The sequence below is a fragment of the Gnatocerus cornutus genome, chromosome 6, assembly GCF_029298725.1.
Source record: "Gnatocerus cornutus isolate USDA-ARS CGAHR chromosome 6, icGnaCorn1.1, whole genome shotgun sequence".
NCBI lineage: Eukaryota > Metazoa > Arthropoda > Insecta > Coleoptera > Tenebrionidae > Gnatocerus > Gnatocerus cornutus.
The window spans coordinates 4,489,915-4,515,645 of NC_142238.1; the positions used below are offsets into that span (position 1 = coordinate 4,489,915).

Here is a 25,731-nt window from a genome sequence, read left to right on the forward strand (position 1 = left end):
CCAGTGGGCACAGAGCTTCTTCTCATGTTCAACGGTAAGAAACAGACGGATTCTAATGGTCACTTTAATGTTAGTACTCGACCTCGTGGTCACTTTGGCCACTTTAAAACTCTTGAATGAAACTTTTTAACCCCAAAAAGTTCATTTCAAGATATGCGTCGTCCGCACAATAAAAACAATAAAACACAAAGTCAAATGTTGACTCACCACACAATGTTAAAATTATAAAGCATAAGCGAATTTTTCAAGGCACTGTTTTTTCGTTTAAAAAATTCTGTGAATTGAAAAAAACACACTGTTTTTACTCGGACCAATCAGCGATGGGTTCATTTGGTACTAAAACTAATACCAACCCGAATCCGGATAATCCCTGTACGAACGACCCAAACTTCGCGACGTGGTAGTGAACTTTAACGATTGGAGGTTGGCGTAACTGCTGGTACGTCACGTGGGTCAGTTGCCGGTTAATTCAAAACTGCAGAAGCGGCGCGATTTTCGAACCACAGCCATAGGTAAATTATCTTTAGATGCGTAACTTAGTAATAACCGTATAAAATAAACATGACCCACTGAATCTTAATATTTGTCCCTCTCAAAGGCTAACTTTTTATTGTTGTAAAATGACTTTGATTGCATACGGTGAGTGCAGGCATCTCCTGGCACACGTTTTCATTAATAAACGTCATTTGACTATCAAAATGATACTGTGCTGTCAGAATTAAATGAAGAATTTTTTTATTCAATCATTTCAGTCTATTTCTTTGTAAATTCAAGCCAGAAAACAACGAAAATCAGCGAAAAATTGTCGTTTTGCATCGAAATAAGCGGATTTCTCTAAGAATTTTGATGATTTCGTGCAGATTTCTGCTGTTTTCTTGCAATTCAGCCGCTAAATCTTGATAAAAAGTGATGGTTTTGTAGATTTCAAGCCTTTCTCTGCGAATTCAAGCCAGAAAACAACGAAAATCAGCGAAAAATCGTCGTTTTGCATCGACGGTCGTCACAAATAAACAGCTACGCACTTGAACCCTAAACTCAAATTTGACGTTCAACATAACCTCTTTCGCACATGACGTTTATTTGGCAGTAGTAATGTCAAAGCGCTTGCGTGAATTTTCGACGCGTCTCGACGCCGACGAACACTTCGACGGTCGCCACAAATAAATAGCTCCCCGTTTAAACCCTAAACTCAAATTTGACGTTCATCACAACCTCTCTCTCGCACGTGACGTTTATTTGACATTGACACTGGGAACGTCAAAGCGTCAGAGCGCATGTGCGAGTTTCTGACGCGTCTCGACGCCTGTTAGTCCTGCCAGGAGCGTTTCGACGCTTCGATTTTTCTTTGATTCGCTCTAATTATATCCATAATGACAGTTTTATTTAGTTTCTCCCAAAGATTGTTTGTCCGCGCATGTTTTTTCGTCGAAAAATAAAAAAATTTTGCAATTTCGCCCATGTCCCAAATCGACTCACGCATCCCATACCATTTGTTCTACTTACGTCACCTTGCCCCATTTAGTTTTTTAGCGATTCCGAGAATCCCCATTACTCATCAATTGAGTTCGCAATCGCAATCTTTCACCACATCCTCGTGTATAAATCGCACGTTGTGGTCGTGAAATCAGTCGCGAAAAATTGTCTCAACGATGTCGTTCAAGAAAGTAACGCACGTAATCTTCGACATGGACGGGCTTTTAATAGGTAAAAAATTGTTTGGCAACCTTTTTCATTGTCTGTTGTATTCACCACTATTGATAACAATTCCTTCACCTCAGCTGAATTCCAGAGTCTGAGTCCGCTTATGATAGGGTCCTCGAGGAAATCGCGCGGCCCTTCAACCGAAAATTCACCACCGACATTAAAGTCAAGATCTTGGGGACTCCCGAAATCGACACCGCGAAAATCGCGATCAAAGAAATGGATCTCCCGCTGACCGTCGACGAGTTCCTCGACATCTACAGAGCTAAAGTAATCGAGGTGTTGCAACACCCCCCTCTCATGCCAGGTAAAACCCTTAAAACCATTCCCCCAAATGAGAGTCCCTCCGCCAGGTGCCAAGAAACTGGTGCAACATTTACACGACCATAACATCCCCATAGCCGTCGCCACGTCGTCTTCTCAAGAGTCGTACGAACTGAAGACGCAGTTCCATCAGGATCTCTTCGGGTTGTTCCACCACATTGTTTGTGGTAGTACGGATCAAGAGGTGAAGAATGGGAAACCCGCCCCTGATATTTTCCTAGTGTGTGCCTCCAGGTTCCCGGATTCCCCGAAACCTGAACAGGTAAACATTAATTTAGGGGAGTTTTTTTATTGATTTTTGGTAGTGTTTGGTGCTGGAGGACGCCCCCAATGGTGCCCAAGGCGCAATATCGGCCGGAATGCAAGCAGTGTTGGTTCCCGCTCCAGAAGTTCCTCAAGAGTCCCGGAAACCCGCGACTATCATTCTCAATTCTCTGGAGGAGTTCAAACCGGAGTTGTTCGGATTACCCGCGTTCAATTGACGCGTAATTTAGTTAATAATAGGAATCAAAAGAGTCACGCAATAAGCGGCTGTTTGTGACGTTTTAAGTTATTACAGATATTTATTGCACCCTGGTTGAAATGTTGACAAAGTAACTTAATAGAAATTATTTTAATAAAATCGTTTCGTTGAGATAAGTTATTTGATTACTGATAAAACATATGAACTTTTCCGTGAGTGCTGAATATACAGCGGAATCGTCCCAAGGACTCTCATTATAATTATTGCAATTACCAACTAATTGTTTCACGTGGAGAAAATGAATCCGACGATCGATAAAAGTCTTCATATTAGTTTGTTTTACAATTACCCAACTCGCGTGTTGTGAGTACTAAATCAGTTTTTGGGAGTAGAATAAATATACCGGATCAACTTCAAGTCACATTCTCAAAAAAATTTTACTTTTCCCTCCACCAAGTCTTCAGAATCTCAATAAGACTCTTCCGGACGTTTCCAAGAAACTTATTGGCCACTCCCTGTTGCGTGTGAACATGCGTAACACAAATGTGGATGCTAAAAATAAAAGGATGAATGACATATTTAAATATAGACTTTAGCCTTACCCTGAAGGAAATTGCAACACATTTAGATTCCATCGAAGGTCGTTTAGAGCGGTACCAAGTCTATAAATGTCGAAGTTGTTGGAACCCAAAACTATCACGCTTGTCACGGGCTGGCCGAAAATAAAAATACCCTTTATTCGTTTCAACCTGAATTCAATTAGCCCCTGAGTTTAACATTACATTTATTTTCATTAAAATCTTAATATTACAGTTATGTCATACGGTTGGCCAAAGAACATTTATTTTTATGTAATTTTTTTTGTATTTTTCGTCGACTTAACAGGTCTGAAGTTTACTAAAAGGAAAAAAAAGTCCTTTTCCTTGGGGAAAAAATTATAATTATAGACAGTTTAAAAGTGGGTGTAGGTTTTCAAATAGTATATTGTAATGGCACGCTTTGAATTTAAAAGTACCGCCGCCCGCCCGCCTAGCGGAAGATACGGAAAGGGATGTTGACCAGTGGAATTCACTTCCGCCTAGTACTCAAAACAGAGCAGGTCGTCTTTGTTGGAGTGGTGCCGCCATTGTTGAAAAACAATTCTTTTGTAGTGACTTCGCGCTACCGCTTTTGTTTTTTTTTTGTGCATTGTTTGTTTTTGTTTGTTCCTTTTAATTTTGTTTTGCATGCGTTAACATTAAGTGTTTTTTTTTATTAAATTGTAAACGTTATTGTAAGTGGGTAAAAAAAGGTTGCCGGTAAGCTAACGTTGAAAAGGTATGTAAAATGTTAATTTGTTTTTCGGTCGGGAAAGCTTTGATTGTTAGCAGGTTTCTGGGAGGTTTTTCGTGTTCAAATGTTAAGGGAAATGGGGTTGAAGCGTAAAAAAGTTCTTCGTTATTTTTTGTTTTTTTCGATTTCCAGAACACAGCTTGATAATATTAAAGTTTTAATTAAAGATTTATTTATTTTAAATTAAGCAAAAAATATTATTCCTTTGTCATTTTTCTGTAAAATGAAAAATAAAGTTTTTTTCCCTCTTGTGAACTCAATCCGGGGACATACTGTATATATATTTAGATATAGTATATCCGGTGAGCGATTGGGAGATTTTGACAGTTGACATATAGGTTGGCAACAAATTATGCTACAAAGTACAATAAAAACACTAAATTCCTACGCAAACTGGGTTGACAGGGTTGACAGTAAGTGGGCTTACTTTGTTATTTTAAATTTCGCGCGTCTTTTATCGCGTAGATTTAGTGACTTTTCTGTCATTCAATCTCTCACCGTACGAATTATACATATATTGTTGGCCGCAAAGGACAATCCAATTATATTGATACATTTTTTATTAATTTATTAAACACAAAACCTAAAATCCGTAATGTGAAATTGACCAAGAACTTGACAGGAAACAGGTGACAGCCAGACTTTTTATAGAAATTTTGATCTAAAACAGTTGGCAGAAAAAGCGTTTGACCTTGCAGCAATTGTCATATGCGTAGAAGCTAATCGTCCTGCGCAAGTTTGCCAAAACTTGATTAATCCTTATTTAAATCTCTCTTTTGAAACTTACCTTTAATTAATTCTTAACTAATGTGAGATGTTGATACACTAAACTTTGACAACGTGTTAACCTCAAAAATCGTTATTCAATTTTCCCCTAATTTTCTCCATAAAAGCCAGATTTACACCCAAGAATTTTAGAAAACTTACACAGGAGAGTGGACTGATAGTAATGAGTTGGACTTTAGATACCTATAAACGACTCCAAATTGAGTACTCTAATGGACCTATTAAAGCGGCAAATACGAAAATAGTTTATTAAAACACCGAGTTTCATAAAAAGCAAATTTTAAGGCACAAATCCAAGTTTATAAAACGAGCGGCGAAGACGCGAGTTTTATAATGGATGAGTGTCTTAATAGCCTTGTGAACGAGGTTTTTATACTATTTTTCGTAATTTGTTCTACTTTTCGTTTTACACGATTGGTAATGGTTTTGTAACCACGACTTGCCACTTGATTTTCAAATTCAATTTAAAATTTGACATTTATTGAGTTTCACTGTCACTGAATTTTGACTTAACGTAACCTAACCTCACAGCCAGTATTCACATCTATTATATTTAGGTACAATTATTGTTGGCCGCAAAGGAATTTATTAAACACGAATCGTAAAATTCAAATTGACCAAAAACTTGACAGGAAACAGGTGACAGCCAGACTAATTAGTTCTGCCAATTCTTAAAAAACAAAATTTCCTACTTTGAGTTCTTTTATAAACGACTCCAAATTGAATACTCTAATGGACCTATTAAAACGGCAAATTCGAAAAATATTATTATATACGTTACAATTATTGTTTTTTTTCTAAGACGATTAAATTTTTTAGTTTACATGGTGTTTTTCTTTGAACTTAACCCCTCCATATACACAAGTTAATAGGTTTAAACATTCGCAATTTTGACATTCGCGTCTAAAAGTTGGAACGGAACGCCCGGGAATATTGAGGGTTTACTGTATCGCGACCTGAGAACTATAAGGTTCTAACTAACATTTGTATTAAATTGATCAGTGTTCATGTTATCAGTGATATCTCTTTAATTTATTAAGTATTTATTTCAAAAAATGACAGGATCTATTAATATAATTTTGGCTTGTTAAAGTATTAAATTACTTCATTTTTATACTTAATAAAAAATGTTTAAAAAAATCAATTTGAATTCTCACAAAAATCAGTTAGAACCTTATAATTCTCACGTCGTGGTATAATGAAGTTGTAACAATTAAAAGTGTGCTAATTACTGGGCCAATATGGTTGTTTGGTGTTAGAAATGAATGTGCTAATTTTACGTAATCGGCCATCAAGATAAAAAAATTGGCGATTCGGATAAAATTTAGTACTTCAATTAGCTCATTGAATTGTAACAAAAAGTAAGCTAGTCATGATCTCAGAACGTCGATGAAAAGTCGAAAGTCATGTCCGTTTGTCGGAAAACATGATGATGTAACAATTATAAATAAAACTTATAATTTTACATTTCCGTATGTATTTAAATAGCAACCAAATATAATTATGTTTGTATATGTATGTAATCTAAGCACACAGGTGTTCCAGAACGATCGCACTTCATTTTAATAAAAAATTCTTTATCAAAATCTGAGCTGATTGTCGCACATTGTTCAGGCTCTTACTGTTTTTTAATTACAAACACTTTCAGTTGGCCAATTACAGCCCATAGATAGATAGCACTTTGTTGCTAAGTTACTTGCTAAATTATAAATATAATTAATAATTATAAATGCCTGAACATTGTGCCACACGGCAATCAATTCAGATTTTGATAGAGAATTTCCTATTAAAAGAAAGTGAAAGCTTTCTGGGACACCTGTATACAGGTGGTCCAAGAACTAGCGCCTCAGAGAAAAAGGGCTTGTGGAGGCAACAATTCTAAACCAAAATTTTGAAACAAAAATTATTTAGCTGAAAAAATAATCGAGTGATTGATGTGATTAGTTTTACAGTAGTGTTAACCATGTTTGATGTAAACGCAAAAAACTACGTTTTTCAAAAATCAAAATTGAAAAAACGTTGGGAAACTCAACCGGTAATATTTGTAAATATTTGTATCCCCAAAACCATAAAAATGATAATAAAATGAAGATTAAAACATGTGGAATTGAGATATGTAATAATTATAAATAGAGGATATGTCAAATGTAATAATTGTTAAAAATCTATTTATATGGAGAACAAAGAGAGACAGACAATGGAGAGTACCTGAAATAAATAAATGTGTGTATAAGGAATCTTATGAAATCCCAAAACTTCTTACAAATTTGAATAGAATCAATGAAAACTGAAATGTGATATGAGGATGCAAATAGAATCTAAAGAAAATTCAGAATAATAAGGAAATAATAAGAATTAGGAAACTTAGAGATACTAAAAATAATATCAATAATTTTGAAATTTCGCCAGAAAAAAATCCATTACAGCTTGAAATGAAGGAAAGTTTTTTAAATTACTGTCTCAGTTTTAAGAAAAAAATAAAAGAAAATAATTCAAATTTTCATGCTACGCCAATGATTACTAAGGTTACTATTCATAGATACATTATTTACGAACAAAATGCTCTGCGTTGTCGTTAAGGTTATTTTGTGCAATCAGTGGCGCCGAATGAGGTCAGGATATTAGAGTTTTTATCTTTACCTTAAAATTAATAAAAATCACCGAAAATGTCTTCTACGTATTTCCGTAATTTTTTTTTTACTACTATTTCAAAATCACCCTGTAAACTAAATAAATAATTTAGGAAATTCAAAAAAATACCTGCTGAACTAAAAAGAACCTAAGAAACAGCTAACGGACAATCTGTAGTTAATTTGAACATGCATACTTCTTAATAAATAAAAAAAAGGGTAGATTTAGGTAAAATACAATTCCAATAAAACACAAATATGCAAATTGAAATTTATAATATGTATGTTGTAAAAACTGATTGCAGTCATTTTTTAAAGGGATACCGGAAACATACAGGATGTTTTTGAAATACACTACCAAATAAAACGTGGTAATTGGTGAAGACAAGTAGAATCAATTGACAAAAAATGCTATATGTAAGACTTTTCGTTTTTGAGATAAAATTAATCGAATATTTGGGCAAATATTTTAATTCGCCCTTGGATTAAAGGTTATAATCTTCATTACTTAGCCACAATCCAAGATTTGTAGTGTTCCAAGTAAGTAATAAAAAGTGTTATTTCTTTAGAAAAAAATTGAAAAATAGTCAAGTCGATTTCAGTGTTTAATTTTTGGTAGTGTATGTAAAAAACACCTGTATTTAACAATATTTGCTTGGTAAATCTATAAACTGTAATGTAAAGTTCCTGGATTTTTGCATCCAAAGTCTAAAGAAACTTGAAACAAAATTTAAAGATAATTCAGATGAAATATCAATTCTAACTTAGACTACACCATTTTCAAGTGTATTTCGGAAAGCGTCAATTGTAATTCAAATTAGTCACGTTAATATCAGAAAATGTCAATTGTATTTCAAAAAAGATCATTTGTAATTCCGATTAAAGATGCCGGTCCTCGACAAAATATTGCAATGAAATCTCACTGTAGAAAAATCTTTTTAAGATTTTATGCTGATTGTAATTTGAAATTTGTTCATTTGACAGATTTTTGAAAAAGAGTTATTGAAACCCTGCAGACGGCACAACTGTCTTGTAGATTTATTGTTTATTTATTTATTTATTATTGATTAAATTACAAATGATCTTGTCTGAAATACAATTTATTAATCCGAATTACAATTGATATTTTCTGACATCAACTTGATTCTTTCTGAAATGATGTAGTAAAAAATCACGTGTAAAACCTGCACTCAACCATTATGTGGGGTTAATCAGAGATTTATTTGCGGTTTTGTAATGTCAGATTCTTTAGGCTACATTACTGTTAAAAGTTGAAATGGTTAATAATTATCGTCAGTTAAGTTAAGAGTTGAGTTTTACCTCTTTGTCCACATGTAAAGGCAGAATATTGATTGAAACTGGGACAGATGGTCATTTTGATGTCACTTTGCCGAAAATTGTGTGGAAAAAACACGTCGATTACCCAAGATTTTTTACTAGTCTAAGTTAGAATCGATATTTCATCTAAATTATCTTTAAATTTTGTTTACAGTTTCTTTAGACTTTGGATGCAAAAATCTAGGAACTTTACAGTTTATAGATTTACCAAGCAAATATTGTTAAATACAGGTGTTTTTTACATACACTACCAAAAATTAAACACTGGAATCGAATTGACTATTTTTTATTAATTTTTTTTTATTGTTATTATTATTTTTTTTAATTGATTCTACTTGTCTTCACCAATTACCGTGTTTTGTTTGGTAGTGTATTTCAAAAACATCCTGTATGTTTCCGGTATCCCTTTAAAAAATGACTGCAACCAGTTTTCACAAGATACACTGCGTTTCAAAAACCCCATGGCGGTAAATTCACATGGTAAGTTTTAGAATGCAACCTACAATACACAAAGTGCATAGTGGGTTGCCAGATAACAGCTTTACTACCCAGATAAACTGGATATGACACATAAACCCGTATTTTTTTACTTTTTTTATTCATGAATTTTTTCTTTTCATACTTTTTTATAATTTTTTTTTAATAAACAATTTATTTGTAATTTTTTAATATCAATTTTATCGGGATACATTCTGTTTTTTCACTAGGAATCAGAGGCACTCCAACTCATAACATGTAACTGCAATTTGGATTTTTGTTTTGCATTATCTGATACTCTACTATGTGTTACATGATGATAATTATTATTAATTATTTCTCGGTTAAAAAAAAAACGAAAAAGAAGGATAACAGTCAGAAATATTATTGAAGAAAATGAAAAGGTAAAAAAAAAGCAAATAATAGAAGAAATAAAGACTTATTTTGTTATTCCAATGCCTTCAAATCGGTGTTTGGTAACAAGAGTGCCAGAAACCCACAACCTAAAAAAAGTCACTTTTAGTAATAATTTCATTACTTTAAAATCACTTTACTTAGAATAATCGAACCGACTGAAAAAAACGGGGGCGCACATCCACTCCGCAGGAGCACCGGAAACAATAAGTTACCAACCATCGCCCCGGCTCGAGCTAACATCATAGCGAGCGAAATCGTCATTGTTCTAAAATTTCATTACAACACTAGCGCTTTAATAGAGTTTTCCGCCACTCACCTTAACGTGGTAGGAAATAAATCAATGATAACCGTCAAGACCACATTTGTTGCCACACTTCCGGACGCTGTGAACAACGAAGAAAATCCAACAGCCATCGCCGTGTTCTTGGAAAAGTACATCGCGATACCACACGATCCTGAAATCAATCCGCACAAAACTGAAAGTGTTAATTTAGTTAAAGTGGTTTCCAAGAGGTTAGCATACAGAGAATTTTCTTTTTTCCCAACAAGTTGATGAGGGAGCCTGCGAAGAAGTAGCTACACATTGCAACGGAAGCCACAGTGATTGAGTTGATGTAAACGGAAGAGTTGTTGAGATTCTGCAACGATTCTTTGAATAATTTGAAGATTTTCGCGTTTTACGCACCACTGAACACTCCTCTGACGCCACCGCTGGTTGAATCACCGAAAGCATGTCACAGAGATCAGCAGATGTGTTATTATGAAACAACTGATAGTCATTGATGGCTTGGAAGATTTGCGGTAACCAAAGACGCAGAGTGTTCAAACTACAACTCACAATAGAGAATGTGGAGGTGCACAACTTGAAACAACCTCAGAGTAAAAAGAGTTTGGATCAAACAGACCAGAACGAGATTCTTCAGATGAGGAGGGAAAAATAACGGCGTTATTTGTTGCCATCCTTCCTTCAGTGCTTGAATTTTACTCCGATTCGCAGTGACGTGTCCTCCATGTTTACCAAGATTGTCATTCTTCAGTTGAACTTCATCCACCAGAGCTTTCACTGGGAAAGTTTCCGGCGGTTTTCCAGTATTTATGCTGTAAACGCGTTGGAAAATCTTAAGGGCCTTTTCGTTTTGTCCTATCGTCATTAGGAATTTCGGGCTCTCTGGTAAAAACATGAAGATGATGCAACTGGTGAATGAGGGAATTCCAGCGAGAAAAAGATAGAAATTCCATGAATGGAAGACTGAAAAAACGTTAGAAGGATGTGAATACTTTCAGTTCTCTTACCAAGTGAGTTTGAAATTGAAAAGTAAAAGTTTCGTGGTAAAATCACCCAAGCAATCAACGGCATTACTATGGTGCCACAGTTGAAAACGGCGCCCAAAACTAGTTGCATTCGGGCTCGATTTTTCGCGCTTTGGAATTCAGACAAGTACGTCGTAAACGCCGCAAAAGGACCATTTATACTGTAAAACACTCACAATTAAAAATTAGCGCGAAACTGAAAAAAACTAACATGAAACCACCTAAAAACTTCGAAACTATCAGCCAAATTTTCGTCTGCGCGAAACCACTCATGAAAACGAAAATCGCATCTAGAAAAAAACCAACCATGAGCAGTTTTTTTCTTCCAAGAGTGTCGTAAAGAAATCCCCAGATTAACGCACTCGAGATCATCCCTTGAATACAACGTTTTATTGGTCGAAAATGATGTCACAACTCACCCAAATATGTAGTGGCGTTGAGTAATCCTTTGTCGTCTAGGCTTAAGTGGAGGTCGCACTGTGCGGCGGGGAAGACATAGGACATTGTTGTGGTTTCGAAAATTGAAGCCCATCCTGCGGGAACGGCGATTAGGATCAGGAGGAGGTTGTATTTTCCGAAGCCTGTGGCCGAAATTGCTGTCTCAAAATCGGCCGGACCTGTGAATAAAAATGTGATAATGAGAGGTAATAAAAGCAAATATTTACAGTTGGCAAACAAGAACTCTTGCCATTAAACTACTTAAAATTGTAATGTGCACACATATAAGATACCTACTCTCTTATTAAATCGAAAATTTGAAACTCACCTTTACCCAGAGCTTGGGTATGAGCAAACACCTTTTGCACATTGTATTTCTTAGTCATTTTGATTTATGTTCATGATAGTCAAACTCTGAATGAGAATAAAATAGTAAGAAGAACGTAATGTGACGGAATATTAGATTTTGCTTATCTTTTAGTCTTGATAAAACAATAGGAAACAATGAAAATTTGCACCACTGCAGCGAACACCAAAATCTTTAAGTAAATATGTTACGCTCGCATTAAGAATATCGTCTAGCAATACATTTTAAGCTAAAAATTGAGATTGGCGAATAAGCAACGACAATGAATGTTTTTTTTTTCTATAGTACACTTTTTCTGCCTGTAAGCTTAAATAACAGGTGTGTATTTTAATTTGTTGTCTAGCTATGTTTTTGAGGATAGAAACTGCAAACTTTTAATCAGTCTTGATCTCAGTCTGCTTCTCGTTTTTGAATCTGATCTTACATCAATTTTTGTAACAGGCGGTAAAGGTAAATAATCTGCTTTATATTTAATGCCCTACAAATCATTGTATTTGTGCGATTTTAGTGTCCCGTATTTCTCTAAGAAATCTGAAAAAATTGTGCAGATTTCTGCCGTTTTCTTGCATTCAGCCGTTGAATCTTGATAAAAATTGGTGATTTTGTAAATTTCGAGCTCTTCTTTGCAAATTCCAGCTAGAAAACGGCGAAAATCAGCGAGAAATCGTCGTTTTGCATCGAAATAAGCGGATTTCTCTATAAATTTTGATGATTTCGTGCAGATTTCTACTGTTTTCTTGCAATTCAGTCGTTGAATCTTGATAAAAATTGGTGGTTTTGTAGATTTCGAGCTCATTTTTGCGAATTCAAGCCAGAAAACAGCGAAAATCAGCGAGAAATCGTCGTTTTGCATCGAAAAAAGCGGATTTCTCTAAGCATTTTGATGATTTCGTCCAGATTTCTGCCGTTTTCTTGCAATTCAACCGTTGAATCTTGATAAAAATTGGTGATTTTGTAGATTTCGAGCTCTTTTTTGCAAATACAAGCCAGAAAACGGTGAGAATCAGCGCGAAATCGTCGTTTCGCATCGAAATAAGCGGATTTCTCTAAGAAATCTGAAAAAATTGTGCAGATTTCTGCCGTTTTCTCGCATTCAGCCGTTGAATCTTGATAAAAATTGGTGATTTTGTAAATTTCGAGCTATTCTTTGCAAATTCCAGCTAGAAAACGGCGAAAATCAGCGAGAAATCGTCGTTTTGCATCGAAATAAGCGGATTTCTCTATAAATTTTGATGATTTCGTGCAGATTTCTGCTGTTTTCTTGCAATTCAGCTGTTGAATCTTGATAAAAATTGGTGGTTTTGTAGATTTCGAGCTCATTTTTGCGAATTCAAGCCAGAAAACAGCGAAAATCAGCGAGAAATCGTCGTTTTGCATCGAAAAAAGCGGATTTCTCTAAGCATTTTGATGATTTCGTCCAGATTTCTGCCGTTTTCTTGCAGTTCAGCCGTTGAATCTTGATAAAAATTGGTGATTTTGTAAATTTCGAGCTCTTCTTTGCAAATTCCAGCTAGAAAACGGCGAAAATCAGCGAGAAATCGTCGTTTTGCATCGAAATAAGCGGATTTCTCTATAAATTTTGATGATTTAGTGCAGATTTCTGCTGTTTTCTTGCAATTCAGCCGTTGAATCTTGATAAAAATTGGTGGTTTTGTAGATTTCGAGCTCTTCTTTGCGAATTCAAGCCAGAAAACCGCGAAAATCAGCGAGAAATGTCGTTTTGCATCGAAATAAGCGGATTTTTCTAAGAATTTTGATGATTTCGTGCAGATTTCTGCTGTTTTCTTGCAATGCACCTGTTGAATTTTGATAAAAATTGGTGGTTTTGTAGATTTTAAACTCTTCTTTGCGAATTCAAGCCAAGAAATCGCAAAAATCAGCAAGAAATCGTCGTTTTGCATCGAAATAAGCGGATTTTTCTACAAATTTTGATGATTTCGTCCAGATTTCTGCCGTTTTCTTGCAATTCAGTCGTTGAATCTTGATAAAAATTGGTGATTTTGTAGATTTCGAGCTCTTCTTTGCAAATTCCAGCCAGAAAACGGCGAAAATCAGCGAGAAATAGACGTTTTGCATCGAAATAAGCGGATTTCTCTATAAATTTTGATGATTTCGTGCAGATTTCTGCTGTTTTCTTGCATTCAGCCGTTGAATCTTGATAAAAATTGGTGGTTTTGTAGATTTTAAACTCTTCTTTGCGAATTGAAGCCAAGAAATCGCAAAAATCAGCAAGAAATCGTCGTTTTGCATCTAAATAAGCGGATTTTTCTACAAATTTTGATGATTTCGTCCAGATTTCTGCCGTTTTCTTGCAATTCAGTCGTTGAATCTTGATAAAAATTGGTGATTTTGTAGATTTCGAGCTCTTCTTTGCAAATTCCAGCCAGAAAACGGCGAAAATCAGCGAGAAATAGTCGTTTTGCATCGAAATAAGCGGATTTCTCTATAAATTTTGATGATTTCGTGCAGATTTCTGCTGTTTTCTTGCAATTCAGCCGTTGAATCTTGATAAAAATTGGTGGTTTTGTAGATTTCGAGCTCTTCTTTGCGAATTCAACCCAGAAAACGGCGAAAATCAGCGAGAAATCGTCGTTTTGCATCAAAATAAATGGAATTCTCTAAGAATTTTAATGATTTCGTGCAGATTTCTGCTGTTTTCTTGCAATTCAGCCGTTTTGAATGAGTGCAAGCGCAAATAATTTCTTAATTGTCCAGATATTGCTTCATTTTAAATAGCGCCAAAGACTTGTCCTTCTGTACCAAGCAGTTATAAACATTTAATGTTTGCTTAGAAAATAAAACTTAAACTTCTGATTTTGGTAAGTTAACAACATTTTTCAGATCAAAATAAACTATTGCACAGTTTGGGTTAGTGCTCATTTTGTCTTTATCTTTTTTTAACCGCATTGATGTTACTTTAAATCGGTGCTGCTGATAATAACTGTTTTCTGCGTCAGTGCAAAATTATGTTCTTCACAATCTTCATGTTCTTTATCAATCATTTTTTGGAATTCAAAATTCAAAATTATATTCATAATTAAAAATATTGCGGTATAAGTGAAGCGATTGTAGTTCTTTTTTGCACTTGTAACCTTACAAAAATGAAATTTTCTTGCAGATTCTACTTGAAACTAAAAAGTTTTTTACATATCTTCACAATTATGACAGATTCAGGAAACTATTTTTGTTTGTTTCAGTGTCTGAAAATGTATAAATTTTAAAATACAATAAACTGAGCTCTGAAAATTTCAAAACCTACACACTTCATGAGTTCGAATCAAGAGCAAAGAATCTCCATTCTCAATATCGAAAAATTTTCGCCTCCATTTCTGACAGTATCGAATTACCATTGAAGAAATGCATGACAACTACAGAAACGTTTCCGTCAGAATTTTTGCGAGTTTCATCTTAAATGGCGTCATCCTCAGGCAACATTTACATAAAAATTATGACACTTATGACAAATTCAACATTACAGGGAACAATGCAGATCTTACAGAGACAGGTTTGTTGACCACCCGTGAGACTAAACCGAAAGTGACCAATTTCAGAAGTTGACAACGCAGACTTCGAAACCGCAATTTCCGCAACAAAATTTGGCAAGTTTAACGTTTTGTTAATTTTCTTGACAATTCCAGGAGTTTGGTCGTCCACTTTCGGGACAACATCAATGTCGTACGTGTTTCCAGCGGCGCATTGCGATCTAAACTTGTCTTTGAACGACAGAGGGGTTCTAAATGCCATCACGTACATTGGGATGATTTCCAGTGGTTTTATTTGGGGATTTCTGTGCGACACCTTAGGAAGGAAAAAAATTATGGTTATAGGATACTTCTTAGACACTCTGTTTGTGGTCCTGAGCGCGTTTTCCCAAACCTTGACGCCACTAATAATTTTTAAATTTTTGGGGGGATTTATGTGAGTGAAGATGGGGAGTTGGTACACTCTGCAGCAAATATATTAGGCTCATGGGCGGAATTGGTCGTAAAGAGGTGCAGTAAACTGTCAGCGGGTGGTGTCCGTAATCTGCACCCTCATAAATCAAATTTGCGGGGCCAAAGAAATTTCGAAGCTTTGTTGTTGAAAAACTGACCAAAGATATTTGTGAGGTTTTAATTTACCCAGTCGTGAATTCATGAACGACGAATTTCGCAATTTCGACCGGCAAGTTTTAATTGCTAATCTTACGATTTAGTTTTGTTTTTCTAAGGTGGATAAAAGGTTAAGTGTAATGATTGATGAGTCAATGTAAATAAAAAAGTCACAAGTTAAAGGAAACAAACAAAAAAATTAACTTTATTGTAAACAAAAAATTAATAAAACAAATTAAAAAAATGCTTAAATATGAATAAAAAAACTTGAGTAAAAGGAAACAAAAAAATTAATCTTTATTGTAAGCAAAAATTAAATAAAACAAATTAAAATTAAGGCTTAGGTTATTTTGCGCCCTGGCAATCCACCTCTTCACCTCTTCAACGTCGTTTCCTAGAAAGAAAAAAAATTGAATATTGAAATGAAAAAAGTGAATAAATTAAAATATGTTTATTAAACTTACCGATAGATTGACCCTTTCCGATATTTTACCCGCCCGCTCGGCAACCGAGAATGAAACCCTTGGTTTCCAACGTCGAGTTCTTTATTGCACTGGCAAACGTGGTATCTTGGAGAAAATTGACAAATTATTTTTTTCAAATGTTTACCGCATATTTATAGAGGTAGAAGATAATCCGACAGGTAAGTGGTCATTTGCAGTGGGGATGCGTGAGTATTTGCACTCAAAAACGCAATTTTTTAAACTTTTAAAATTTATAGTCAAAATTTTGTAACTTTGGTTTAACTTCGCCTACTTTTTGGGCCAATTGAATTTTAGCTGGAAGTTTGATTCACTCTGCAAAATTTTGATAGTTCGTCGATATTTACTAAAAGTCGGGGTAGAAATGTCCACACATTAGAAGATGAAACACCATCAAAATCGACGAAACTTTCTGGCAAAACCGCAAATCTTCTTGACATGTGTGACACTTGAGCCGTCAAATTTTTGATTATGTTGAGTAAAGGAGGCTAGCCATTTCTTGATTCGACAAATTCAAATCGTCATTTGTTCATGTGGGCGGGGTTAAACCAAAGTTATAAAATTCCGACTATAATTATGATTTCAAAATCCCAAGAAAACATAACCAAAATACTCTCAAATGGAGTTTGCTGCATGAAAATCAAATTAAAGATGCTAAAACTTCGTGCAGTTTCAGAACTTTTTTTTCATTTCATTGCGCCGCTAAATTAGCAGAGAATGCATTTAACACGTCAAAGTAGACAATAAGGGCTCGATTTCATGTTGACTTGCGGCATTGCAAATAAGAGTTGCGTCTTAGCAACCCCAATCAAACAGCAGCTGCGTCAACGCTACTTTCGCCACTGACTTGAAATCGGGCCCTAAGGGATCAATTTTAATTCAGTGCCGCAAATCGGTTACGCAGCGGCAAAAAGCCGCACTGTCAAATGCAAAATAAAATTAAGCACAGGGCGCTAAAGCATGGTCGAGCGTCAATATTTTTTTAAAAATGGGGAAAACAAGTAGTTAATGAAACGACTTGCAGCATTCATTCTTGTAGTGCTAACCAATTAAGCAAGATTTAACTCCAAAATTTGGGTAAATTAATTTGAAGTCAATTTCAAGTTATTTAGCGACGTCGCTAAAGGTGTTTGCGACGTAGCAAAGCGGTATAATTTACGGTAAATTTGAAAATGCTTGGAACTGCATGAGATCAATATGATTGAATATGTTGAGAACAAAATTGTTGGATCAAATCTTGGTGTTGGCAAAAATTATCAAAAATACAATTTATTCCCAAATACCAAATTTCATCAAAAATGCTGACGCGCGTTTCGATAGCAATGCTACCATCATTAAAGCGATTAACTCAGTTTAACCATCGCTCTGATGATGATAGCATTGCTATCGAAATGCGCGTCAGCATTTTTTGACAAAATTTGGTGTTTAAGAATAAAGTGCATTTTTGATAATATGACAATGTTTAGAAATGTATACAAAATTTACTGCACCGACATGATTTTGACAACTAATATCCATTCTCAAAACATAAAAGTTACTATAGTTGGCGATAAAAAATAACCCTAGACGGAACAGTTGGTGAGATTGGTAACCAAATGGACATTTGACAATTTTAATGCCAAAACTTCAAAATTAAATGTTTAATTTCAACTCACTCTGCAAGAAAGCGTAAGAAATAGATAATTTCTGCATTGGGAAGTTTCAACATGACACTAAGAAGTTCTCTAAGGTAAACGAAAATTAAACAAACTGAACTAACATTGACAACAAACTTCAAAGTACAGTCTCATGAAATGATAATTGAAAAACACACTCTGATTTTACAGAAATCAAAGGTAACTTGATTTTTATGTTTTGTGAATGGATATTACTTTGATAAAATAGCGTTTTTTCTTCTCAAATTTTAAACATGATTTGCATTTAAGGTTTAAAATAAAATAGAGATGTCATAAAAATTTTTAATTAGCGAGTGTTTTCTCAAAAACTCAAAAATCGATAAATATTCCAATTCTTAAATGTCGCCAAACTAACACTAGTAAAAAACAAATTTTTGTATCCGATTCTGGAGCTTGATCAACCGTAACGTATGCAAATTTGCAAATTTTTATCTTCTAAATTAAACACGAACTTGGGGGTGATTATAAGTGTTAATAAGAAATTATTAAAAAGTCAAGATCAAATAAGTATATTTGAAATTTTTTGTCAAACGTTCATTCAAAAATTCCAAATAGCTGCAAATTATTCTGAAATTCTTAGGAAGGATTACAGTTGATCCGTTTAGTGGAAATTGGATTACCTGTGTTTAATCTAACCTAATGACTTTACTTTGACTGTTACCGACTGCCGCTGTTTGGCAAATTTTTATACTGGGTTCTGCAACACTGATAAACACCCCCAAAATCGTCTTTAATTTAAAAGATAAAAATTTGCAAATTTGCATACGCTTACGGTTGATCATGTTCCAAAATCGGATGCAAAAATTAGTTTTTATCAGTGTTAGTTTGGCGTCGTGACACCTAAGAATTAAAATATTTATCAATTTTGGAGTTTTTGAGAAAACACTCGGTAATTTAAATTCTTTATGACATAACTGAATAAAAATTTGTTTTTATTCTAAACCTGCAAATCATGTTTAAAATTTGAGAAAAAAAACTGCTGTTTTATGAAGGTAGTTTTCAAAATCATGTCGGTACAGTAAATTTTTTGTAGTAAAAGTTTTTATACATTTCTCAACATTTTCAATCATATTAATCTCATGCAGTTCCAAGTGTTATCTTGTTATCAAATTTACCGTAACTATTAACTTACTATAAAATTCCTCTACTTAACAATTAATACAAGTGAAGTAACTTTTTTTATCTATATAGTTTTATTATTGTCTACTTTGACGTGTTAAATGCATTCTCTGCCAATTTAGCTCAGCAATCAAATGAAAAAAAAGTGCTGAAACTGCACGAAGTTGCGATATCTTTATATCTTAATTTTTACATAGCAAAACTATATTTGAGAGTATTTTGGTTATATTTTTTTTGGATTTTGAAATCATAATTTATGAAAATTTAAAAAAATGTTTAAAAATTTGCGTTTTTGAGTGCAAATACCACGCATTTTCACTTCAACTGACCACATACCTGTCGGATTATCTTCTACCCCTATAACTATGCGGTAAATATTTGGGGAAATCAATTTGCCAATTTTCTCCAAGATACCACGTTTGCCAGAGCATAAAAACTCGACGTTGGAAATCAAGGGTTTTATTCTCGGTTGCCGAGCGGGCGGGTAAAATATCGGAAAGGTTCAATCTATCGGTAAGTTTAATAATAATAAATATATTTTAATTTATTCACTTTTTCCATTTCAATATTCATTTTTTTTATTTCTAGGAAACGACGTTGAAGAGCTGAAGAGGTGGATTGCCAAGGGTCAAAATAACCTAAGCCTTAATTTTAATTTGTTTTATTTAATTTTTGCTTACAATAAAGTTTAATTTTTTTGTTTGTTTCCTTTAAGGCGAGTGCCAAGACTCGTCGCTGGTCAGAATTCGAGCTGAGCTGTCACATCGGGAAGGTTGTCAAGCGGTACCTCTGTTTACAACACCCCTTACTGTGCTATCGTAAAGTGATTGTAAAATAATAAATGCTTATTTTGTCTCTGTCTGGTAGAAATACTTTTTCATGGATAAAATAATATGAATAAAAAACTTTTATTTTAAAATTGTAAGTACATCAGTACGTTGTTCAAAAAATAATTAGTCAAATAATAAATAGATCAAAGTATTATTTAATATTAGAATGCCAAACAGAAATTTTCTAAAAAAACTAAACTTATGTGTTTTATGTTTAATTTTATTTGTTTCCAAATAGATACGTATTTGGTATGAAGGTATACTCAAAAGATACAAAATACATAGTATAATAATGTGTATAATATGTACATGTTAGTAAGTATTTATAAGAAAAGTGGTATTTACATAATAGGTATTTATTTACAATATTGACAATTAACTAATACATAGGTAATACAAACTTAATGACGGCGGATCGGAATAGACAATCTTTGTTTCCTAGAGTCAATTAATTCCAGCAACATGTGATCAAAATAAAACTTAATCAATTTTGGTTCCATTTTTTTTTCCAAAAAGTTGTGTCTTCATAAATATATTCATATTTCATATCACTTTCTTGTCCAAACCAAACACCCAGAATACACATTTTTTTTCGTGTAATTCTTAACTGCCCTTGGATTTGGTAATACCAATTATGATTTGAATTTACAATGTATGTTCCATTTTTTTCTAGTTACCAGAAGTCAACCTTTTTATTCTCCCAAAAAAAAATTATATTGTTCTCAAAGGAACAAGATTTAGTGGGTTTTTCAGTAAAAGTTGAACCGGCCGGAGGCAAAATGAAAAAAATTGTCATCACCTAGTAAAACTCCGGTCAGTTTCTTAGATAAACTCTAATCCAATATTGCAAACATCAGGTAAATTGCATCCGGTCAGGTCGCTCCATAGAGTCATACCATTCAAAACAATTTTGTTTGGTTCAACATTTTTCATTCATTGATGAACTTTTAAATTCTAGTGAAATAAGAAAAAAATAAACATAAATAATAAAATATGTAATAAGAAAAATAATAATAAATTACTATTTTATTAAATTTCATTTTCTAAATTTTGCGTCCAACACCGTGAAGTAGTCGAGAAATTAATTCGTGTGTCATTGAAAGACTTTAGTTGAAAACATGACTATAAATTAAATGAATTTTCATACTACATACTTGTTTCTATAATTTCATACATCAAGCATTATGAAACTTCGATGTGCTTGTACTTATTAGCACTTTTAATAACGCTCTTCTAATTGTAACCATTTTATTATCCTCTGTGCGAAACAAGCAGGTAAAAATTTTAGAAGAAATCCCTTGATTTACAACTTCCAAAGATGGTCAAGAAACCGCAAATGAGGGTACGCTTATAAATCAACCTAGTCGTAAATTATCTGCAGAGCTCAGAGCTTCGATTGAAAAATGTTTAGTTTATCTCGTTCATAACTAAACCAATTTTAATGATATCGATTAAAATTTAGCGGGAAAGTGATTTTGAAAGTATTCTTTACTAATTCTAAGTTTAAAAATTCACAAAAATCGGACATAAACTTCTATTCGTAAAACTACCCCTAAATTATCGAATTTTCAAGTCATTTAACTTTTAAATTAAATGTTTTTTCCAATGTTTGATTCTTAGTTTTAGAAGAAAATATGAATACAAGCAGTTGAGAATAAGAACGAAACTGATACATAAAAAAATAAGCGAAATATTTAGACGATACTTTACATGGGATTCTCCATAAGAAAAATGTCTTGGCACTCGCCTTAACTTGTGACATTTTTATTTACATTGATTCATCAATCATTACATTCAACCTTTTATCCATCTTAGAAAAACAAAACCAAATCGTGAGATTTTAGCAATTAAAACTTGCCGGTCGAAATTGCGAAATTCGTCGTTCATGAATTCACGGCTGTGTAAATTAAAACTTCACAAATATCCCTGGTCAGTTTTTCAACAAAGCTTCGAAATTTCTTAGGCCCCGCAAATTTGATTTATGAGGGTGCAGATTACGGACACCACCCGCTGAGAGTTTACTGCACCTCTTTGCGACCAATTCCGCCCATGAGGTCAATACATTTGCGCGTGAAAAGTCGTTTTTAGCATCAATGGGCCATTTTCCGCCCTCGCCGCGTATTTATCTGAATTTCACTGTGCCAAGTACCGTTCTAGAGTGGTATTAATCCGAGGGATGATCACAAGTTCTGGAACTCTGGTTTTACCTTTGGTAGCATGGGCGGTTTTGCCCCATCACATCCATATAAATTTAATGGAAAACAAAATAGGTAATTTAATACTGCAGTGGTACAACAGAGTAATTTAGTTTTGCATTCGTGGAACATTTTTCTTCTGGTCTGTGCCATCCCTGGTTTAATTAGTGGAATTGCCTTCTGTTTTATGCCCGAGAGCCCGAAATTTCTGATGACTGTGGGTCGAAACGAACAGGCTATGAAAGTGTTTCGAAAAGTCTTCGTTATCAACACCGGAAAAACCGCGTTTCCGGTAAGTTTAGTCACCTGCAAACCGGAAAACCGTCAAATTTAGATCCGGAGTTTGGTCAATGAAACTGAACAACCTAAAGATCTGACGCACGGTGGGCACATTACGGCCAAACGCACAAAAACCGAAGCACTTCGAGACTCTTTGCTTTCCTCCACATCTCAAGCACATTATTTTAGTGTGTTGTATGCAGTCATTCCTCATGTTAACGTAAGAAATTTGATGAATTTCATTCTTCTTAGCTTGATGTTTCAGGGTGAACACGCTGCGATTGTGGTTTCCTCAGATATTTCAGGCTATTAGTGATTACAAATATTATCATAACGGTACGACTGATAGTCTTTGCAACATGTTGGAAGACCTCAGACCTAAAAAAAAGTCGAGTTTGCCGTGTCACGTCGTAAGTTTTCGGTGCAAAGTGATGAAAAAGACAGTTTTTTTTAGAATTTCTCGGGTTCTGTGTATCTGAGTACAGTGACTATTGCTGGTGTTGCCATGTTGTGTTACATCTTTGCCGTTTCTTTGATTAACAAAATCGGGAAAAAAATTCTTTTAGGTATGGAGAGCGAAGAATGCAACCTCCCACTCTGGAGGAACAACAAACCGTGTCGGTCCATTGAAGAGTTGTTTAGATGCAGTATTTAATTATTTTTTTGTATTATAGTTGGGTTGCAACTTCTTAAAATGTATTGCCTTAATGATAATTTTGATCAGTGAACGGTAAATGTTTCATTTCAGCCATTTAATTTTTGGCATATTATGTTAAATTTTGATAAAATCGTAAAGTTTTCTTTTAGGCATTTTACCTATACCAGAGCTCATTGCTATCAGTCCACTCTTCTGTGTGAATTTTCAAATTTTTTTGGGTGTAAATCAGGCTTCCAATTTTTTTTTGCACTTTATATGCAACTTTGCAAAATCCATTACGATACTAAATACAGCAGATATGGCAAATTCAATCTATTAGGATTTTTTGAATAAAGAATAAAGCTATTTTCTTTTAATTATCTCTAATATCTCTAAAAGTTAGGTATTATTCTAAGAGAAGTTGCTTAGAATCGAATTTTATATTCATTTATACCAAATGAAGAGTACTTAAACAAAAAAATTCTAATTTTAATTTTATCACATAGTTCTTTTTAGCAGTAATACATTGTATAATAAGAGTTGCCAAACCCCAAAATCAAAGATTTTAATATTTAAAAGAAATCGAAATAAGAATTTTAAGTTGAAATTATACAAGGTGTTTATAGATATTTCTACCATCAAAGGGGGCTTTGGAATTCCTGTCGGGCACTACTTTACCGCTTTGTTTTCATAGTGAATATAACTATGTTCACAATTATTTCAAATGTCACTTAAGTCTACGACTTTTCAGTTACGGTTTTGTGTCAAAATTTCAGATTTTCAGGGTTCAAACCACAACTTGAACAGTTTGCTTTCAAAACTAACTTTATTCAATGATTGAGGTTAACCACAAATGTCAGTTGAAAAATCTAACCCCACATTTGTACCGAGCGGCAAATTTATTTGACATTTCATAACCACCCTTGATGCTAGAAACATTTATAAACACCTTGTATGTAAAAAATTACTTCTGAGCAACTTTTCTTAAAAATCGAAGATGCGCAACATCAAGAAAAAGTTTACTTTATTCAAAAACTCGTGGACAATCTATCATTTCCAATTTCTTTCTTCTAAAATTAAGGAAGATAAAAGCTTATTTATTTAAAGTACAAAGCACTGTATTATTTTTTCGTCTAATCTGCATTTATTTCAATTTTATTTTAATTTTCATCGTCAAGCGTCAAACGCCTGTAACTTTTTTTAGCGATTTTTAAAATATCAAATTTGGAAAGTCGCGTTTTTGGACCACTAATTAAGCCAAAAGTGTCCTGAGATTTTCATGTCAAAATTGTCAAATTCTGGAGGGACAATGATGCCAACCTTCTTTTTAAGCTTCCAAAGCTAATTCATTAAGAGTTCAACCCTTCAAATAACTGTCAAACTACAATCAGTTTAGGCAAATTTTTACTTCTTTATAGAAAAAATCGTCATTTGGCTTCTACAGATTTCAAACAATTTTAGCCGATTTCTCTAGATTTAACCATAGAATCTTTCTTAAACTTCACTATTTTATGCATTTTGATTCGTAATTTGCGAAAACAACCTCAAATACCGCTTCTTTATAGAGAAAATCGTCAATTAGCATCAAATTTAGTTAATTTTTCCACGAATTTTGCTGATTTCAAGCACATTTCAGCCGATTCCTTTAGATTTATCCGTTGAATCTTTGCAAAACTTTATTATTTTATGCATTTCAATCTCGACTTTGCGATTACAATCACAAACACCGCTTTTTTATAGATAAAATAGACATTTAGCATCAAATTTAGGCGATTTTTAAGAAATTATAAAGATTTCAAACAATTTTACCGATTTCTCTAGATTTAACCATCGAATCTTTCTTAAACTTCACTATTTTATGCATTTTGATCTCTAATTTGCGAAAACAGCCTCAAATACCGTTCCTTTATAGAGAAAATAGACATTTAGCATCAAATTTAGTTAATTTTTCGACGAATTTTGCTGATTTCAAGCACATTTTAGCCCGATTTCTTTAGATTTATCCGTTGAATCTTTGCAAAACTTTACTATTTTATTTTAATTTTCATTGTCAAGCGACAAACGTCTGTAACTTTTTTTTGCGATTTTTAAAATATCAAATTTGGAAAGTCCTCATTCGTTGGCGGTTTTGGACCACTAATTACGCCAAAAGTGTCCTAAAATAAACAATTACTACTCAATGGCAGTATAGATAATACATATTAAGAGATTTAAATCCAACCATAGTAAAAAATAATTAAAGACTGCATTTAAACAACGCTTTGTTTGTTGATCCTTCAGAGTGGGAGGTTGCATACTTTACAGGCGGCAGTGCCCACACTCCACGGATTGAATTAAATTTTCTTGCCCTGTTTATAATTTCAGGAATTTTAACAACCACCAGTGGAATAGCCGCAATGTCTCTATACTTCGCCCAAAGCTGGTCTGTAGTTCTGGCAATATCATCATTGTTTTTCGCAATGGGGAGCATTGGAGGACACGTCATCATGTCCGTCGTCATCGACGTCTTTCCAACATATCTAAGGTAACCGTTGGAGCTAAACGATTTTTGTAATTCTAACATTACAGAGCTGTTACAATTTCTATTGTGATGATACTTGGTCGCTCTGCTTCCATGCTTGGAAACTTGATATTCCCAGGTTTGTTAAGTTTGGGATGCGCAGTTGCGTTTTTCACCGTTGGATCTTTCATGATCGGTAGAAAACATTTTCTTTGGACTTGTAGTTTGAGGGAGTTTTAGGTTGTTCTTTGCTTATCACGCTGCTGCCGAACACTGATTTAGTTGCTTTACAGTGACAATATTTTGTACAATTGCATAGTTTAATAAATAATTCAGTC

General features: G+C 34.0%; 2 protein-coding genes and 1 pseudogene across 3 annotated transcripts; 2 read left to right on the forward strand and 1 right to left on the reverse strand.

The window, feature by feature from the left end:
• Positions 1-1,349: 1,349 nt before the first annotated feature.
• On the forward strand, positions 1,350-2,664 carry LOC148172250 (putative pseudouridine-5'-phosphatase). The gene is made up of 4 exons (XM_088038888.1): positions 1,350-1,704; positions 1,790-2,008; positions 2,055-2,287; positions 2,331-2,664. Exons 1-4 carry the CDS (start codon positions 1,650-1,652, stop codon positions 2,505-2,507), a joined length of 684 nt encoding a protein of 227 aa, XP_087895014.1. The 5' UTR covers positions 1,350-1,649; the 3' UTR covers positions 2,508-2,664.
• A 6,834-nt stretch (positions 2,665-9,498) lies between these two features.
• LOC148172251 (synaptic vesicle glycoprotein 2B-like) lies at positions 9,499-11,603 on the reverse strand. The gene is made up of 10 exons (XM_088038925.1): positions 11,572-11,603; positions 11,199-11,446; positions 10,991-11,153; positions 10,762-10,940; positions 10,342-10,717; positions 10,154-10,295; positions 9,992-10,106; positions 9,785-9,944; positions 9,606-9,733; positions 9,499-9,554 (listed from the first exon to the last, which is right to left on the reverse strand). The coding sequence occupies exons 1-10, from the start codon at positions 11,601-11,603 to the stop codon at positions 9,499-9,501; spliced, it is 1,599 nt and encodes a 532-aa protein (XP_087895051.1).
• A 3,338-nt stretch (positions 11,604-14,941) lies between these two features.
• LOC148172252 (synaptic vesicle glycoprotein 2B-like) lies at positions 14,942-25,731 on the forward strand (annotated as a pseudogene). Its single transcript, XR_015770299.1, has 10 exons — positions 14,942-15,089; positions 15,136-15,502; positions 21,871-22,052; positions 22,091-22,269; positions 22,312-22,476; positions 22,522-22,666; positions 22,711-22,822; positions 25,258-25,417; positions 25,462-25,589; positions 25,634-25,731. The product of XR_015770299.1 is annotated as a synaptic vesicle glycoprotein 2B-like (transcript).

Bases quoted from the DNA above. Each gene is read 5' to 3' on its own strand.
- LOC148172250 (XM_088038888.1), top strand. From the start codon at position 1,650: ATGTCGTTCAAGAAAGTAACGCACGTAATCTTCGACATGGACGGGCTT. The intron at 1,705-1,789 runs GTAAAAAATTGT...GCTGAATTCCAG, and splicing joins CATGGACGGGCTTTTAATAG to AGTCTGAGTCCGCTTATGAT. The intron at 2,009-2,054 runs GTAAAACCCTTA...TCCCTCCGCCAG, and splicing joins ACACCCCCCTCTCATGCCAG to GTGCCAAGAAACTGGTGCAA.
- LOC148172251 (XM_088038925.1), bottom strand. From the start codon at position 11,603: ATGACTAAGAAATACAATGTGCAAAAGGTGTT. The intron at 11,447-11,571 runs TGCTCATACCCA...CTTGTTTGCCAA, and splicing joins TACAATGTGCAAAAGGTGTT to CTGTAAATATTTGCTTTTAT. The intron at 9,734-9,784 runs GTGAGTGGCGGA...ATGAAATTTTAG, and splicing joins TTATTTCCTACCACGTTAAG to AACAATGACGATTTCGCTCG.